The sequence below is a fragment of the Neophocaena asiaeorientalis genome, unplaced genomic scaffold (genome assembly GCF_003031525.2).
Source record: "Neophocaena asiaeorientalis asiaeorientalis breed wild unplaced genomic scaffold, Neophocaena_asiaeorientalis_V1.1 scaffold51, whole genome shotgun sequence".
Lineage (NCBI taxonomy): Eukaryota > Metazoa > Chordata > Mammalia > Artiodactyla > Phocoenidae > Neophocaena > Neophocaena asiaeorientalis.
The window spans coordinates 3,643,670-3,664,022 of NW_020173335.1; the positions used below are offsets into that span (position 1 = coordinate 3,643,670).

General features: G+C 39.0%; 1 protein-coding gene across 2 annotated transcripts in view; it reads left to right on the forward strand.

The window, feature by feature from the left end:
* PDGFC (platelet derived growth factor C) overlaps positions 1-20,353 on the forward strand; it is a 213,594-nt gene that overhangs the window by 108,550 nt on the left and 84,691 nt on the right. For both annotated transcript variants that reach the window (XM_024746088.1, XM_024746090.1), the window contains exon 2: positions 13,919-14,114. In XM_024746088.1, coding sequence (XP_024601856.1) covers positions 13,919-14,114 — 196 coding nt within the window. The remainder of the gene's footprint in view (positions 1-13,918; positions 14,115-20,353) is intronic.

A 20,353-nucleotide genomic window follows, 5' to 3' on the forward strand; every position in this document is an offset into this window, starting at 1 on the left:
TCCTCTCCCTCTTGCGTCTCCCTCCCTCCCTCCCTATCCCACCCCTCTAGGTGGTCACAAAGCACCGAGCTGGTCTCCCTGTGCTATGCGGCTGCTTCCCACTAGCTATCTATTTTACGTTTGGTAGTGTATATATGTCCATGCCACTCTCTCACTTCGTCCCAGCTTACTCTTCCCCCTCCCCGTGTCCTCAAGTCCGTTCTCTAGTAAGTCTGCATCTTTATTCCCATCTTGCCCCTAGGTTCTTCATGACCATTTTTTTTCTTTTTTAGATTCCATATATACGTGTTAGCATATGGTATTTGTTTTTCTCTTTCTGACTTACTTCACTCTGTATGACAGATTCTATCTTCATCCACCTCACTACAAATAACTCAACGTCATTTCTTTTTATGGCTGAGTAATATTCCATTGTATGTATGTGCCACATCTTCTTTATCCATTCATCGGTCAATGGACTAAAGTACCTTTTAAATGACCTTTTATCTCCTCCCAATTAATAAGGAATTTGTCATTTGTTAAGGAGTACCAAACTCTGGAAGCTGTGTATAGTTAGAGGTAGAATTAATGTCAAACTTATTGGTCCAAGCACTGGAATGGAGCCAGAATCCAGCAAGTCAGCAATAATTGGTAAAAATGTCTCCCGATCCCTTGGTAGTATTAGAAAGACCTCACAAATAACTCGTTAAAAAGTGGTTAAACAGGGCTCCCCTGATGGCGCAGTGGTTGGGAATCCGCCTGCCGATGCAGGGGTGACGCGGGTTCATGCCCTGGTCCGGGAGGATCCCGCATGCCGCGGAGCGGCTGGGCCCGTGAGCCATGGCCGCTGAGCCTGCGCGTCCGGAGCCTGTGCTCCGCAACGGGAGAGGCCACAGCAGTGAGAGGCCCGCGTACCGCAAAAAAAAAAAAGTGGTTAAACAGAGAAAGTTATTAGGATTGTGATTTTTGCTGTTTTGTTGTTTTAACTTACCTTGAAATAAAGTACTGTGAAAGCAATAGATATTACCAAGTTTATGAAAACAGAAAGTTCTACTCGGTGTACTGAGTTGACTGAAGATGCTAAGAGGAAAACATACACTTAAGAATTCATCACACAGATGTTCAGGGTGAAAGATTTCCCGATTTAAACACAAAAGACCTGGACTGAAGGTTAATGCTGTCATTTGTCATTAGGGTAACCATGTGCCCGGGTTGTCTGGGGACCGTCCTGGTTTACATCTGTGGTCCTGACACAGTTAATGATACTACCCTCTTTCAGGCTTAAAAATGTGTTGGTTTGGACAAGAAATTGTATGGCCAACTTACTGTGACGACCACCTCTATTTTTACGCTAATAAAGTTTGCGTAATACATTTGGTCTTTCAGGCTGTTGAGGTAGCCGGGAGAAACCTGTGTATAAGAAAACATTTTGTAATCTGAACATCATTTATAAGAACTAGAAAGAGGTATATAAATATTAGTGTATTCATTTGGGCAGAAAGACTACAGTGACTTGTACACAGAGAGTGGTTTTATTTTAGTCGGTCATTCTCGAACAAATTTGGTATTACTCTTGTTTAAGTGGCTGTATAATGCCCTAGTTTCCCAGAATATGTTATGTTGAAATCGAGGCAAAACCAGACAACGAAGAGTATTGAAACCTAGATTTTACTTGTGAAGAGGATAAGGGGTAGATTCAAGGTCCCTTTATCAGTAGGAAGGAGAAACTTAATTCTGCCTAAATCCGAGAAGCCATTAACTACGCATCGTGTGGACCACAGAACCTTGGCAAGCAAACATCAGCTCACCCTTTGGAACTTTTAAAAATACAGTTTCTGGGACAAGATACTAGGGGATAGTTATTACTACTTCACAGGGTTGTTAAAAATATTAAAGAGATAACGTGTACGGAAACATCGGGTCCGTAACCTGTAATTTTGAGCAGCTGCTTAATAAACACTAGTTGAGTAAACGCGCAAGATCTGGGAAGGATGAAGCGTCAAGGGAATAGATCCTACAAAATAATGCTCTTTCTTTAATTTTTTTCTATGCCAGCCAAGACCTCTCCCTTATAGATTGTTACGAATGACCATGAATACGAGTTCACTTGACTGACTCAGATAACACTTATTACGAACTTTGTGTGTCTTCTCAATCATTCAAACTATTTTTACTTCCAAAATCTGAAACTGAAGATTCTGAACCCCCTAGATTAGGATTTGAGGTCATCAAAAGACTCAATTTTACTATCTCCATCTACTGGCAGGGAGGAACTATCCCCAAGCATCTGGACTGGCATAGAAAAGAGGAGAGAGAACATTTGAAAGGTAAGCGGAACATATATTTTATTTACTCTCCATTTTAAACGTTTCTTATACACTCTTGACATCATCTCACGTGATTAAGGTTTACACAATGAACCCTGCTAAAGCAGAGAATTTCTTTAGGTGGGATCACATTGTTACCTGATTCTTCGACGTGAGCAAGTGTAGACTTGACTGTTTTCCTTTCATAGTGGGAGTCCTCACATCCTTGTGCTTCTGAACGTCTGGCCAGTTGTGCCGGTGCTTCAGGGCTGTTTTCATATTCCTAATGATCTGCAGACTGCAGCGTGCTTACTGAAACATCTCTGTTCTCAATCTTGTATTCTCTGATGTGTTCAAGGTAACGCCCCCTGGCGTATTGCTTTGGCTGTTACGTTGCAGAGAGAGTAGCAGGATGTCTCTCAAGGTGTAATTGATTATTCTGGTGCTTCTTAGAGCTCTTTTTCATCCTTCATTGATACTTAACTTTCTTTGGCAGAACTTACTGAATAAAAAAGGTTCTTGTTAATTCCTGAGTAAAAGTCTTAACACATTTTTTAATATCAGGGGCTTTTTCTTGGTATGTCGCTTCCCCATCATAAATCTTTTGTTCCGGATGACTTTTAACAGGATCACAACATTGCAATCAAATTTGAAAGTATGACGGCTGCTATAAAATAAATATTTTGACGGTTTGTGTGGCTGTGCAGGAATACATCTCTGTAAATTTAAATCATGTGTTTTAAGCGATTAGTGTAGTTGTCCTTGAGGCTTCTGTTATGAATATCTTTCTTTAAAAAGCCTGATCTCTACTGGAAAATAAGAGTGATAGATAGCCACATGTCAAGGTAATTAGTATTACTATAGTTGCTGTAATTAAATTAAGTACAATTTGTACTTTTTCTCCCGCTTCCCCTCACTCCCTGGGCATGTGTTTCCATAACTTTGTTCCATTTCTTTGGACAATGTTCGATTTCTTTCAGAAGAGGGATGGATGGATTTATAGGAAACATGGGTGGAGAGTTTTCAGCATCAAAATCAGATTTCACGGGCAAGAATTTTCAAGGAAATGCTCTGTTGAGACAGGTCTGTTCCCTTGCTGGGAGGTCACGAATGCAGCTGGTCCATTTGCTGGCTGGAGATTACACTCACGTAAACAGTGCAGACACCACGCAGAAGGATTCTTAATCTTCTTGTGGCATCTGACACCGTCCAGTCTGACAGACGTATCCTCAGAATCTTCCCTGAGATCAGAAGCTAGGGGAGTAGGTATTTTTGAATAATGTTGAAGAAACCAGTGATAAGGAGTGTCAGAGAATCATCCCTCCTCACAAACGAAACTTCCAGTGGACTCTGTAAAGTTCAGTTCAGTTCCTGCTTTGAAATTGTGTTCAAAATTCAAAATATGTATCTCCGTGACTCTGTCCCATCCTGTGTTTCAGCTCCTCTTTTTCGACCGCTCGTCTCTGGATCTTTGGTTTGATTTTAAAACTATTGTCATAAAACTAGCTGTTGCTGAAGAACTCTGCTAACGGTTATATTCAGGCCAATTATTCGACATCTTCATGTTTGTGCTTATTTTCTCCCTTATAATAGCCCAACTAGATGATAAAATAACATACGCTGAGATGAAATAGCTTGGCATGATTTGGTATCTCCTGGTCATTATAAAAAAATGCCTTTGCTTTGAGAAATAAAATTTAAGTAATCTATTTCCCCACCAAAATTATGTGTTTTATCGGTATTATTCATTTGCGACTTCCACTTCTTTTAAAAGTCTCACCGTTGTGTTTTATACACATTCTAACATCACTTTACGATTGAGGACGGTTGTTGGTTTTGGAGGGTGGGGTAGGGAGGTGATGTTTTCTAGCAGGGCAGAATGGTTCGAATATTCATGAGCGTAAGTCTGCTTGAACGTGGCCTGTGAAGGGCAATCACGTCCAGTGTAACTGCTCTTCTCTTATTCCTGCTCTCTTGATGTGGAATTACCACTGAAACCAAAGATCCTGCTGTAGATGTAACTTGTAAATCTCATACGTTGCTTACGGAAAGAGATGCAAACCCAAACGCTCTCCATTATTGAGAGTGTTTAATTAATAACATTTAAAACAGAAGATGGGAGGACACGATTTGCCTAGAAGTGACCAAATTTATTACTTTTCCTATCTTTGGATGTTACTCATAAGAAACTCATAGGCTCAATGCCTATAAATTATATGCATTCATCTTTAATGATAAATATAACTAGAAGCAGAAAAGTCTCATTCGTCAACACTGATGATGGTTGAATATATTAAGGCTGAAACAGGTTCCTATTTTATTGTTTCTTAGAAATCATTTATTTTGCCTAATTCAGAGTTTAACATAAGAGAGAATTTTAAACATACTTTAAAAATTCACTTAAGTCATATACAAATGGCCTTATTTAATGAGTAAGTTTGTACTGATTACTGTTTCATGATTATTTTCCTTGATGCATTTTTTTTTTCCCCGGTACGCGGGCCTCTCACTGCTGTGGCCTCTCCCGTTGCGGAGCACAGGCTCCGGACGTGCAGGCTCAGCGGCCATGGCTCACGGGCCCAGCCGCTGCGTGGATGTGGGATCTTCCCGGACCGGGGCACGAACCCGTGTCCCCTGCATCGGCAGGCGGACTCTTAACCACTGCGCCACCAGGGAAGCCCTCCTTGATGCATTTTAAACATCTTCCCATCAAAATGTCACTACACTAGACATTGTGTGTTCACAAAGAAATAGGTCACTGCTTTCCACATTTGAAATTGCTGGTAAATTCCATCTGAATGGTGTAAATTATACATCCAGTGCAGGTACGATACACTGACAGATCCTGAGTCTCCAAATGGATTAGGTTCTTTATTGGACATATCTTTTCTTAAATAAGCATATTTGTTTGTCTAGAGGTTAAGTAATATGAATTTGCGCTTAATCATGTGTCGTAATATTTCACGTAAATACATTTCGCTGCTTAAAATATCTCAGAGCTCCTGGTATTTAATGTAAACTTTCTACACTGAATAATAGTTTAATTCAACAGGAGGGTCAATTAAACATTGCAAAAATGAAATCAATAGTGAACCTTTAAAGCGGACGTTTCTTCTATTCGTCATTTGTCTCTGTTCTGTGTTCTGGTTTTAGCCGCCTTGTGGTATGTAACACAGCGCACAATTTAATGCAGAGTGAAAACTAACAGCATTGCTCACACGTGTGTGTGTGTGATGTGTGTGTGATGTGTGTGTATACAGTCATATTCGTTACTAATTGGTGTGCAGTAAAGGCTTTAAGGACATTCTGTGTTTATATTCCTGGCGATTTGTCCTGCAGCGTTAAGAGGTAAGAAGATTATTGCCAGTGTGTCTCCCATAATTGAGCCTTCACTGAAAATGTTATGTCATACCCCATTGTATAAAGCCCAAATAGGTTATTTTTACCACTACCTTAAGGCTAAAATGCCATGCTGTCAAATCATTACCATTTCTATATCTCGTGCCTCAACAGCAGAAGAACTTTATAGATCTTACTTGCCGTGTCCTTTGTAACATTAATCCAGATATTTTCAAGCATGAACAGGGAACACCAGTAATAATCACGCCAGGATAATGGGCCTGAACCACGGCCCATTTTGATTTTGGTCGCATGCGTAAAAATCTTAACTCTAACTCGAATAGTAGTAAAAGTGATTTGTTTAGTCATGTACCCGAGAAGCCCAGAGGTGGGCTGAATTTACTGTGTGGTTTGAGCTGGGATCTGGCTCCTCTTTGCTGTACTGCTGTGTGTCTCTCTACTTCTGTGCATTGACTTTTCCATCAGACTGGATTCTAATATGACAGCTTATTGGCTACAGCAGCTCTGGACCTTACTTCTGTGCCCAACATGGTCTAATCCCCAACTGTTGAGGGGGAAAAAAAAAAAAAGCCATTGGATTCACTCTGGCCCCTTAGAGCCATCCATGCAATGAGGGAAATGGACTCGTGTTGATTTTCCAGGCATATTTCTGGGTAGAGTCAACCAGGGCTGCTTCACAGTGCTGGTGGGCAGGGGGAGGGATGCTATGCGGATGCTCGTCTATAAACTTTCCCTCATTGCATTTGGAAGATTTGCTATGAACTTCTGAACATGGGCGCTCATTTCTTACCATTGCTCATAGGTAGGTAGGAGGCTTATGGCTGAATTCTTTTACTTCTTTTTAGATACGAAAGAATTCAAACCTCTTTTTAAAGATAGTGCCAAGTCAAAGAAATGGCATAATTTCTACAAAGTTATCCTCTTTCCTCCTTCTGCGATCAGCCTGTAGAAGGGAATCAGAAATTTGCATCACTGCCGAAAAATTACTGCTTCTGGCGTCATCAGTTTTTGATCTTTGTGAAATTGGATTCCGTATACATATTGACCAACTTTGCATTATCTTCCATATCAATCTTCTATTTACTAACATCAGAAAAACTGGATACCTGATAATAAATTTTCTTTCTCACTGTGTTTGAATTAGGCCGAATATGATGGACCAAGTTTCTCCTTCACGTACATACTGATTTGTAATTATCAAGGTGGTTAGTTTATACGAGCATCGTTTCATATGAACTTTAAAACAGTCTCTGATTATCTCTAGTTTATAAAAAAAATAAACCCTGATATCAAGTGTCTTGCCTAAAAGAACAGATTTTTAAAAATTAATTCATTACTCTATTTTTGGCTGCATGGGGTCTTCGGTGTGGCTCGCGGGCTCTAGAGCGCAGGCTCAGTAGTTGTGGCACACAGGCTTAGTTGCTCCGCGGCACGTGGGATCTTCCCGGACCAGGGCTCGAAACCGTGTCCGCTGCATTGGCAGGCGGATTCTTAACCACTGCGCCACCAGGGAAGCCCCAAAATAACAGATTCTTATTGTCAACTGATTCATAGTTCAGAGTTAAGATAAAATAATGACAGTAATTGTGGCATTCTCAGTGTGGTAAAATTATAAAACACGTTTTATTTTAAAATGAGTGAGTATGTTAAGAAAATGGCAAATCTCAGTGATGAGTAATCTGTCACCTTCAGCTGAAATATATATGTAGGTTATAATAGATGAACTTGGAGTAAATATGAATTAAGGGACTTTAATTGGGGAGGAATGTACATTGTAAAAGCTTCTTATTCTCATATGTATTGTCTCTGGAAACTTATGAATGAAGGATGGAGCGTTGAAACTGTTTTATTGCCAAGTTCCAAGATATCAAGTGTCTTTATACTAACAATATGTACTATGTGGTGCCATGTGCCAGGCACGGAGCTAGATACTGGTTACAGACTCCAAAATCAGTTCTGCCTAGAAGATTTTCTACCTCACTAGAAGTTCAGAGCGTGGCAGAAAAGAAAGAAACGTCAGCCTACACGTGATGATTAAAGTATGCCGTCCTACCTAGAGAACAGACTTGTGGTTGCCAAGGGAGAGGGGGTGGGAGAGGGATGGATTGGGAGTTTGGGATTAGCAGATGAAAACTGTTATATAGGAAGGATAAACCACAAGGTCCTACTGTATAGCACAGGGAACTCTATCCAATCTCCTGGAGTTAAACCATAATGGAAAAGAATATAAGAAAGAATGTATATATCTGTATAACTGAATCACTTTGCTGCACAGCAGAAATTAACACAACGTTGCAAATCAACTATACTTCAATAAAATAAAATTTTAAAAATGCAGCCCTAAAGGAATGTACAAAGGGAATTGAGGATTACATACCATAAAAGGTGACATCTGAAGTGGGTTTTGATAATTGAATGTGTATTTACTAGAATACCTAGTCTAGGAATGATACTAAATGACAGTCCTAGAAGTTGTCACATTAAGAGGACAAGGCTTTGTCTTGTTCTGATGTCCCAAGCCCTTGGTACAGTGCATGAAACATAATAGGTTCTCAATACATGATTTTTGACTGTCATTCCCTTGAGGCATAAAATGATTATCTCCTAGAATAAATTCAAGAACTTCAGTTGGGCATATTTTAAATAATTGCATTTGTTTTTATGGCTTACTTAATATAGCAATCTTTTATTTTCCCTTAGTGAACATTTTTTTCGCAATTTGTGAACAGTTTGAGGTAGACGACACTAACTTTTTTTGATTGTCTGTTTTATTTTGCTGTTGTTTTAAAGTATGGGAAACAGTAGATGGAGCCAATAAGAAAACAAAAACTTGAGCCTCAGTTTTTTTGTGTTATTGTATTAAGTATTATTGTACTTTTGTACAATAGTCAGAATTTAAAATATTAAGCATGAAAACAAGGTACTTCTATATAGTTTGGAATTTATGGAGGGAGATTTGTTTGCGCTGTGGAGTTCAAGTATACGTTCTCTCTACAGAATCAAGTAAGATTAGGTGAGATTACTCTGGATTTTCTAGGCAAAAAGTGCCAATTTATGGAGCCAGCGAAAGTAGCAACAAACACATATATATATGTTTGTATGTGTGCATGTATATATATGTTAAATGATTTTAACTAACTTTTGTTAAAAGTGAAATTTGCTAATTAAGAGTTAATGAGATTGAAAATGGAAATAACCATATAAAAAACTAGCAAGATTAAGATAAAGAAAGATCATCACAGGCAAAAAAAATAGTGAGCAGACCAAAGCACAAATAAGACCAGTGCGTATGTGTATGCATCAAGGAAGGATTTGGAAATAGGTGTACCTGACTATTACAGAAATACCTTTTCTAACGCAATTTGAAGATAACATATATTTGGAAGTAAACGCATCAAAAATCTCACAAGACACCTGTGAAATCTACCAGTTTATGGGGACACATCCCTACGCCCTCCCTATGTGAACAGGAACCAGAATTCTTCAGAACTTAAAGCTAAACCAAAACTGGAGGCCTTTCTTTTTACCTCATTCTTAATCCTCCAGGTCTTTTCTGCTATTGCCAACTTAAAGCATTAGCATGGAGAAGGACAGATGGTTTCTCTTTCTTTAGGAATTATATCTTGTCCACAGACTTTTTTTTTTTTAATGTTTATTTATGTATTTATTTTGGTGCTCCGGGTCTTGGTTGCGGCATGCATGTGGGATCTGGTTCCCTGGCCAGGGATGGAACCTAGGCCCCCTGCATTGGGAGCGTGGAGTCTTGCCCACTGGTCCACCAGGGAACTCCCTACAGAACTTCTTTTTTGATGTTATCTTTTTAAATAATACAGATTTTCAAGCATTAAATTTTTTTTTTTTTTTTTGCTTTTCATGATTCTCTTACTCATTCCCTCTTTCGTTCTTAATAAATATACTTTTTTTTTTCCGTACGTGGGCCTCTCACTGCTGTGGCCTCTCCCGTTGCGGAGCACAGGCTCCGGATGCGCAGGCCCAGCGGCCATGGCTCACGGGCCCAGCCGCTCTGCGACATGTGGGATCTTCCCGGACCGGGGTACGAACCCGTGTCCCCTGCATCGGCAGGCGGACTCCCAACAACTGCGCCACCAGGGAAGCCCAATAAATATACTTTTAAAGGGGCTAACAGTCTGAAATGCATGGCAAATATTATGAAATTGCTTTGGTTTTACTGTTAACTTATTGAGTACATACAGATGTGTAATGATTCTTCATAACTGAATTGTATGTGAACATATTTAGTCAACAATTTTAGAGTCTTCACATTATTAATCTCCCTTCTTTTCCTTTTCTATTGTTATTTCATGTTAGTTTTCAATACTTTGACCTCAAGGAGGGTTGGGTAGGATAATATGAAATGGTGTTAATTTTAATTTTTAAAATTTAGTGTTTATATTTTCACTTTTCATGCTGTCTTATCTGGATGAACAAGACTTATTCTTGTTGAGGATGCATTGCAAGGAGCATGTTGTAAACACGTCAATGATTGCTGACAAACATTTGTTTCATTTCTTTGGTACTTTCTTTGAGTGTACTGTCCATTGTTTAGGAAAAGCAAACGTTCAATAAAGTAGTCACAAAATAGGTACTTGTCTCATCCCTAAAATCCTAGTAAAGTTCTGTGTTTGGAAAGACGATTTCTTAAGCAACTGAGCTACGAATGCAAAGTCTTATTTTGGTAGATCCTACTCTTTGTTGCTTCTTTTTTTTCCTTTTCGATTATAGGCCTCGTTGTTTGAGATTTACATGTAACGTTGACAGTCATGGGCAAATCATATGCATTTGGTGGCAAACCTCACTGCGTTCTGAGATGATTTTGGGGGAGCAGCAATTTAACTTAAAAGGAAATTTACAATTCTTTTACCACAAATAAGGCCTAGATTTTCAGCCTTAAAATTATGCTTAATTATAGTTTAATGGAATTGTGGACTATAAAGGAAAAAATAGAGATGTAAACACAATCTAAGTATATACATTTTAGCCATGTGCTTTTTTGACTGAAGATATAAAAATAGAATTCAGATCTTTTAGTAGCCGTGTAGTTTACGCATATGAAAGCGTAAACACTGTTATATTTGTAAACAGTGCTGTGGATGATATAAGGCACTCTTGTTTTTTTTTCTTTTTTGAGACAGAATGGGGCAAATAATATATTTTAATAAATTTGATTGGAAAAAATTAATTCATTAAAAAAATATCAGCTGCTAAAATGAGAAGGACTCTTGATATAAGCTACTGCTCTAAAATACCTCTGAAATATGTAGGCTATTGTATTAAAATTTAGATAGTGGGGAAATAATCTCATTTTTAAAAGAAATCTTTGAAAACAGACAACGTATTCACTTAATTTTAATAGTAGATTATAATCATTTTCTTTAAAAAATTGTCAGTATAGAGGAGAATTCATCTAACTTGATAGATCCTTCTGTGTCCTTATGAGATATACTGGTGCTAAATTATGTGCACAGGAGAGGTATTGATTATTTGCTGTATGTTAACATAACCTACGGCCATATCGAACATTAGCCCCCAATGAGAGGGGACATGCTTTTGCACACGTGATGATTATAAATAATAATTATTTAGTTTAAACATCCTATGGCACTTAAGGCGCATTCACTAATATGATGATATTACCCATTATATGCACTGTATATTCAAAGGAAATTATGTTTGTCTTTACCTTGTCTTAGACAATATAAAATCATACCTAACAGGCTCATTGTTGAAACAGCTGAGTTCAAGAGAATGAAAAAGCTGCTTTAAGAACCATAACTACACCTTGTTAAAATTATTTGGGGTGTTTTAACACTAAAACAGGTATTCTTTAACCCGAATCACATTCTCACTAATAAATAACCCTTGACGTTGTCTTTTGAATTCAAGAAGTTTCGTAGAGCATATTCTTAAGTTGCATTTTATCAGTGTGAAATATGTATTTTGAGTCACATAAATAGTAAATGGAAAGTTGCTACAATTACTCTAAGTGCCGTTGAAGAACAAAGGGCAAAAGACATACTTGCAAATCAAACAGCTTTGTGCCCAACAGAAGGTGTATTAATTGTCTACTGTTAGGTAAGGAATCACCACGAACCCGCGGTTTTATACGCCCTGTTTGCTCTCAGCTCTGGAGCTCAGAAATCCAGGCCTGGGAGACTGGGCTTTTGCTCCAAGTTTTTACAAGACTAAAATCAAGGTGTGAGCGAGATTCGATTCTTTTCTGGAGACCGGTGAAGAGTCTGCCTCCGATTCATCGAGGTCTCTTGAGGTTTCAGGATAAAGCCCCCTCTTCCTCGGTACCTCTCAGCCGCCCACATCCTGGGAACACAACCTGCTCCCTTTCCAAGGCCACCACACGGAATTTTCCCCATTGAGTGTCTTTCACACTTGGAATTTCTAAGATCAAGAAGGGCCAGCTTCTGTTAAGGGCTCACCCTATTAGGTTAGGCTTCTCCTATAACCTAACTTTTGGTTAACTCAGAGTTAACGGACCTGATTATGGGAGTAATACCCCATCCGTGTCACAGCTTCCACCCGCTCAAGGCAGAGGCTCCTGACGCGTGAGGGACATTGGGGGTCGCCTCAGAGTCTGCCTTCCAGAGCGGGAAGCAGGGTCATTGGTGTAAAATCATGGAGAGAGCACGTGGAGCTGAAATACTTAGCAGGCAAACTTGGCATGGAGGAGTCCATTGGTCAAAAAGGAACTAGGATTCACAGATCCATACTACTGTCTATAAAACAAAGACATCCCCTGTAGAGCACAGGGAACTGTACTCAGTGCCTTGTAATGACCTGTAATGGAAAAGAATCTGAAAAAAGTAGATACATATGTATGTATCACTGGATCACTTTGCTGTACACCTGAAACTAACACAATACGGTAAATCAAGTATGTTTCAATTAGAAAAAGGGAAGTAGGGTATGGGAGTGAAAGAGTTGAAGGGGAAAAGGCAGAAAACCATAATAGAAGAAAAAAAGAGAGAGAAGAAAAATGTAGCTTAGTATAAAATGTCAACGATGTAATAGGCCTTAGACAACTCTGTGTTGCACAGTTTGATGGGACGTACCTAAAAGCAGTCAGTAAAATGAGATTTTTTTCATATTTCTGAAAGTAACTATGCATATATTGAGATTGGATGTTGGGAAATAAAGGAAGAATGGTGCTTATAAAGTAATGATATTCTTCTCTCTGTAATACTGCAAATACAAAGTTCAGTCTTGTGAAGTATATCTCTAAATCATGAAAACGAATGAGGTATTGGTACAGTATAATATTGTCCTGATGTTATGAGTGTATCAAAGTTGAACAAAAAACGTGTCAGGTGTTGTGCCATGCACGTTACTTCATGTGTTCAAGGTGCAGTTTAGGACTTTTAAATTGTTTTAGAAATTGAATAAAAGAGTCTTTAAAAGGTTTTGTTTTTTTTTTTTTTTAACTGGGATTTAGCAAACAATGGATTGGATTTTCATGGCCTGAAAAAGTGTAACTGTCTTACTTCTTAGATTTTCTTTGTGTAGGTAAACAGCTGCTCCTTTTCCAAATACCAATTATTTGTTTCCTCTCATTATGAACTCTCAGTTGGGTGGATATAAGAACACTTTTGTCTCTACGCTACCGTGTGTAAAATAGATAAACAGCTGGGACCTACTGTATAGCACAGGAAACTATATTCAATATCTTGTAATGACCTATAATGGAAAAGAATCTGAAAAAAATATCTCTATATAAATGAATCATGTTGCTGTACACCTGAAACACTGTAAGTCAACTATGCTTCAATAAAAAAAGAACGCTTTTGTCTCAACAAATTGCTTCAATTTGCCGGTCCCCTCATGTCTCCCCCAACAATCTAAGCAAAAGAAAAAGATATTAATAACAATGTATTTTGGCGTTTCACCGTGTAAAAGCTTGCCATGCCTAATAAACCTGGAAGCGATTTTATACTGTATTCTCCTCTTAGAAATTTAAAATTCATGTTAGCCTTTTAAAGTCACTGAGAAGTCCTGCAACATTTCTTACAATTTCATATCTTCATAGACCGCTGTTAGTTCCCTTACAACGAGAAATTGATACCATTGCTTTGACCTCATTTCGTTTTTCGAGGTCATTTAAGGGTTGAAATCATTTAGTACTTACAGTTCATGGGAAACTTTGGGCTTGTATTGGTTACCTTTTTTCAGAAGTTATTTTGAAACCTGTAATTTTTGAAATGTCTGTTCTAAGTGTATGTCTATGCTTATGTTTTTACTTTCAGGAGTACAAGATCCCCAGCATGAGAGAATTATTACTGTGTCTACTAATGGAAGTATTCACAGCCCGAGGTTTCCTCATACCTATCCAAGAAATATGGTCTTGGTATGGAGATTAGTAGCAGTAGAGGAAAATGTATGGATACAGCTCACATTTGATGAGAGATTTGGGCTTGAAGACCCAGAAGATGACATATGCAAGTAAGTGATCGTACTTGAAATTCCAACAGTGTAACCACTGTTACAGTCTTTCAAGTTGCTTCATTTTGAGGCTGTGATTTTAAATGGCATCTTTTGTTCTCTTATGTTTTTCTGATGATCCAAGAAATTTACAACCTTATTTAAGCTTTGTTTCTATCTACATCTGATAGTAATTTGAGGTAATATATGGTAAAAAAAATTACATATAGAGTAAAACAATTTATAAAATAAGGAATAGAATCAAAAGCCAAGTAAAGGAACGAAGGTTGTGCCAGAGTTACCACTAGTGCCAAAACTTTTACATTTGAGCTTCCTTATAGCCAAATCAATAAGATAAATAGTAAGCTATAAAAAGAAAGAGCAGTGTCCATGCATACATTTTATCCATACTATCCAGTATCCATAGGTACACAAATAGATACATACATACATACATACACCCAGAACTAAGAAATTTGAATATTTCATTACAAGGAAGAAGTACAGTTCTGAGAGCAGAATTAAACATTTAGGCTAACATTATAGTTGGCCAGGTAGAAATTTATCATAATTCTCCTAGAAGCTTTCATGAACCAGAGTCAGCTGGAGTATTTCACCCACGCAAAAGACCACCTACCGTATGTCATACAAATATTAGTCTTTAAATCCTATGTGAATATACTTGTCAAGGTTGGGTGGTCTCAGGGAAGATTTTTCACTTCAATGGCATTTGTATATCATGAAAATATTTCACTTGAGCTTCTTTGTGGGGTTCTTTATTTTCCCTTTGATATACAAGTTAAAAGAGAATTTTCTCTTTATGGTATATTACAGATAAATATTTCAATACAGATAAGATAAACTTTATACTTGCTGTCATCACAATTTGTATCTTTAACATTTATATATAGTTACATTTTTTCTTTCAAGTTCTTCTTTCTGTGGCTGTGCGTTTCAGGTTATTTTTTCGCTTACATCTCTAATTTTAGGCTTTGAGAAGGATAAGTTATTCTAGCTATTTTTGGAGATGGTGTTATTCAACCCTTCATTTTATAGATAAGCAAACAAGCCAGAGAAGTAAAGTAGCTGCCCTAGATCTCATTCATGTTTTATAACTCAACACGTACTAAAATCCATTTTTCTAACCCTCGTAGAGATGTTTTTTCACCATGCCGTTCTGCACCTCTTGCCTTCTTTTCATGTGGAGGATTACATAATGTTGTAAAAACTGCAGAGGGTTTAAGGTTTGGCCCTCCTTGCAAAGTAGCAAGTTAACCTACCACAATTTCATGGATGCTGATTGCAGACAGGAGGCTCCCGGGTCCGAGACAAAGGATCCGTGACAGCAGTGGCAGTGACAGGAGTTCTGTTCCCACAGGTCAGTGCCGGGAGGGCCGCGTGACACCTCACGCCTGGCTGGACGTGTGACGGGACAGGCAGCGTCCTGTGTGCGTGCGTGTGTGCACGCGTGTGTGTGTGATGCATGTGAGTGGTTAGATCGCAGAAGATAAACTATCGTCCAGGACGCCTACCGTAGCATTTTGTGGCTCAACGTCACGCACCATATGAGACTCGAGAAAAGTGACTCTTCCAATAGTTCCGAAATCCCTCCTTTTTGTGCTTCCTTGATTTACCTTCCTATTATTCCTGCACATGTAATCATGTTTTAAGTTTTTCTGTTTTTCCTCGACCTCCCAATTTTCTCTGGAATTTTACCACACGTACACATCTCCCTGTGAACTAGACTGTAAACATTATGTTTTGCCTCTTTTGAAGTATATATCAGTGGGGTAATACTACTTGCTTACTCCTGTGACTTGATGTAGTGTGATGTTTTTCCAGTTCATGTGGATGCGGAGAGCTTGGATCCTTTGCTTTCTGTGACGGACTGTACTCCATTGTATAAATAGGCAACCTTTCTTGTCTTGTCCGCTTTGATGAATGTCTGGCTTATTTCCAACTCTCCTTGTCCAAAGTGCAAGAAAACTTTCTTCGAATCTATAGCTGAGAATGGTATTGCTGTCTTAAGAAATTAATATTTTCAACTTCATGAGGTAGAGTTAAATTATTCTTAAAAGTGACCAATTTACAGTTCTACCAACAATATACAAAATTTCGTTTTTCTGCATTCTCCCCAACCTTTTGATTTGGCATTCGTTTAATTCTGGGTATTAGGGTAAGTGTAGAATTGTACCTTAATGTCAATTCCTATTTGTTTCTTCTTATTAGCAGTGAGCTTGAAAATTTTCATACTGTTATTGGCTACTCAGATATCCTTTGCTGTGAAATGCCTGCTTATGTCTTTTGCCCAGTTTTTACTGGGATCTTTGGCTATTTAAACTTTGGTTTCCACATTTAAGTCCTTGATTCATCTGTAATTCATCTTATCGATGTGAGGTTCTTCACTAGGGTATCACATAGAGTCCTGACATCATTTATTTATTTAATTAATTAATTTTTATTTTTTATGGTACGCGGGCCTCTCACTGCTCTGGCCTCTCCCGTTGCGGAGCACAGGCTCCGGGACGCGCAGGCTCAGCGGCCATGGCTTACGGGTCCAGCCGCTCCGCGGCACGTGGGATCTTCCCGGACCGGGGCACGAACCCGCGTCCCCTGCATCGGCAGGCGGACTCTTAACCACTGCGCCACCAGGGAAACCCAGCAAAGGCATTTTTTATTGTCTGCGGTCCTAGGGCCTCTCACTGTTGCGGCCTCTCCCGTTGCAGAGCACAGGCTCCGGACGCGCAGGCTCAGTGGCCGTGGCTCACGGGCCCAGCCGCTCCACGCCATGTGGGATCTTCCCGGACCGGGGCACGAACCCGTGTCCCCTGCATCGGCAGGCGGACTCTCAACCACTGCGCCACCAGGGAAGCCCCTGACATCATTTATTGAATAGTCACACTTTCTTCCAATGATGTGCAAAGCCAACTTACAGGTCAGATTTTTGTATCTGATCTGGCCTGTTTCTCGGTTCTCTGTTCTGTTCCTTGGGGTTACTGTGCCCCGCTGTGTACCAAATTGACCCTGTCTTAATTACTGTAGCATTACAGAAGCTGTGTGGTAGGGAAGTCGTCTTGTTTTCCTCTCCTTTTCGAGCATCCTCACCATTTTACTTTTCAATATATGTTTTCAGAAATAGGTTACCAAGTTCCTTGAAAACTCCTGCTGTGATTTTTATTGAAATAGCCTTGCACGTATAGATCATTCTGAGAAGAACTGACATCCTTATTGTAACGACCTTTCTGTCCTTGAGAACTTTATGCTTCTCCGATTATTTGGGTCTTCTTTATTGTCTGTACAGTTTTAAACTATTCTTTATAAAGATGTGATGCATCATTATTTAGACTTCTTTCTATGGTCTCTTACTAAAATCCCTTTTTGAAAATTACAGTTCTAATTGTATATTGCTGGTATATAGAAAGGCAGTCAATTTTTTAGTAGCGATCTTGTATCTAGCATTTCTAATTGTATATTGCTGGTATATAGAAAGGCAATCAGTTTTTTAGTAGCGATCTTGTATCTAGCATTTCTAATTGTACATTGCTGGTATATAGAAAGGCAGTCAGTTTTTTAGTAGCGATCTTGTATCTAGCATTTCTAATTGTATAGTTTTTTAGTATCAGTCTTGTATCTCGCAAACTCACTAAGCTCTTTATTTTAATAATTCTTCTGGCAATTATTTTGGATTTGTGCAAAAGAAGATATGATTCATGAGAAAGATGTCTTTCTTCCAGTCAGTTCTTTTTACTCTTTTCTATTTCTTATTAAGTTGTTGATTGCATGAGGAGGTGTCTCTAATTTCCTGATTTTAGAGTTTGCTTCTTTAAAAAAAAAATAAAGTTTAAACTTTGGAATAATTTTAGATTTACAGAATGTTGCAAAGATGGTACAGTTTCCATGTTCCCAGGTTCCCCCCACGTTACGCCTTCCGTCAGCACCACATGTTTGCGTAACTAAGACGCCAGCATTCATACAATGCCACTCACTGAGCTACACGCTTTACACAGATGTCAGCAGTGCGGTCACTCCGTGTGCTTCTTCTGGTTCAGGATCCTTTCCAGGATGAGCCTTGCATTCTGTCCTCAAGCCTCCTTAGTCTCCTCCGATCTGTGAGCTTCTTTTTTTGGTCTTTCATGGCCTTGACAGTTTTGAAGAGTAGTGGTCAGGTAATTCGCAGAAGAGGCCTCAGTTTAGGTTCTTCAGATGTTTCCTGGTGATTACACTGAGGTTATTGATTTGGGGGAAGGGTTCCAAGTAGGTGAGCTGCTCTTCTCCTCATATGGTGGCAGAGGGTACGTACTGCCAGCCGCACTCATCACTGACGGTGTTAGCAATAATCACTCAGGTCAGGTGGGCTTCTCCTCTGGTGAGGAAATACATTTCCCTTACATATGCTATTATTTGGAGGTACGTGACTAAGTCCGGTCCACGTTCTAGGAGACAGTGATTAAGTTACACCTCCTAGAGGGGGGAATATATACATATGTTATTGGGAATTCTTCAGTAAAGAAAATGTGTGCCTCTTCCTTTTCTTCCCTCCTTCCTTCCTTCCTTTATTTCTTCAATCATTTGTATCAGTATAGACTCACGGAGATTTATTTTATGCCCTGTGTTACAACGCAGTGCTATTGTTGTTTACTTTGTTGTGGAAATCGTTTCATCTTTGGCCACTGGAAGTAAAAGATTTGTTAGCACATCGATATTGAATATGATGATTGATGAAGATTTTCTTATATTATTTGAAGTACTTTGTTTTTGTTTTGTTTTGTTTTACTTTTCTAAGGGGCCTATTTTCCCTTTGGGAGACATTTTTTTATTCATTTAATTTGGCTTTTAAAAGGAAGTTACAGAGATAATGACACTTTATACCTCACCATGTATCACCTAAGAGCTAGGATATTTCCTTTGTCTTTTGAAAACCAGTATCACCTGCAAGAAATGTAACATTAACATGAAACTATTACCTGATATATAGTTGATTTTCCAATGTTTCTCATGGTCCCAATATGTTATCACTTCATTATTAGCTTTTTTTCTTATTATGCTTTGATTCGGTAATCAGTCATTGATTGAAGTTGGTTATTGTAACTCTTTTCTTGCCTTTTCTTCACTTTCATGACACTGATATTTGTGAGCTATCCAGCCCGTTTGTTCTGTGGAATGTCTCTCAATTTCATTTCTGAGTGTGTTTTCATAATTAAGTCCTGCTGAAAGATTCTGGCCAGAATGTTCTCTAGGCGATGGGTACCTCAGACTCCTCATTTTTAAATTTATTTGAAGATCAATTTATTTATTAATAAAATTTCTTTATTTATATATTTATTTATGGCTGCATTGGGCCTTCGCCGCTGCATGTAGGTGCTTCCCAGCCGCAGAGAGCAGGGGGCCACTCCCCATCTCAGCACGAGGGCCCCTCACCGCAGTGGCCTCTCCCGCCACAGGCCCAGCATCTGTGGCCCACGGGCTCTATACCACAGGCTCAGCAGTTGTGGCACATGGGCTCAGCAGTTGTGGCTCATGGGCTCTAGAGAGCATGCTCAATAGTTGTGGCACACGAGCTTAGCTACTCCGCGGCATGTGGGATCTTCCCGGACCAGGGCTCGTACCTGTGTCCCCTGCATTGGCAGGCAGATGCTTAACCACTGTGCCACCAGGGAAGTCCCCTGCTCATTTATTGCATTTCCACGACATGAACTTGCTTTCTCAATCCAGTGTTCAGTGCATCTTGCCAATTTTGATAATGTGGTATTTTTATTTTTGTCCATTTGGGGATTTTTATAACATCGATTGTTTTCTTCTTTTAAGCCGCACGGGTCATATAGAAGCATATTGTTCATTTTCTACGTTAAATGCATAAGGTTTTTTAAATGCATTTTTTATTATAGATTTCTAAGTTAATTGTATTTTGGATAAAGAATACGGCCCGTTTGGGCTTCCCTGGTGGCGCAGCGGTTGAGAGTCCGCCTGCCGAGTTTGTCTGTGATTGTTCAAAATTTAATACTTGGCTTCACTTGCTTCAAGTTTTTTAAGTTTCCAAATGTGCTCTCCTTCCGTTATGGGTGCAGCACTGCATGTATGTACATCATGGCAAGTTTTGTAGCCGTGCTGGTCACGACGTCAGGGTCTTCCCTGATTTTGTTTTCTTCCTGATGTAACAATTCCTGAGAGATATGTGTCAAATACTCGTAATAGAGAATACATATATGTATCAGTTTCATCTTGTAGGACTGTCCACTTTTGTTTTTTTTTTTTTTTTTTTT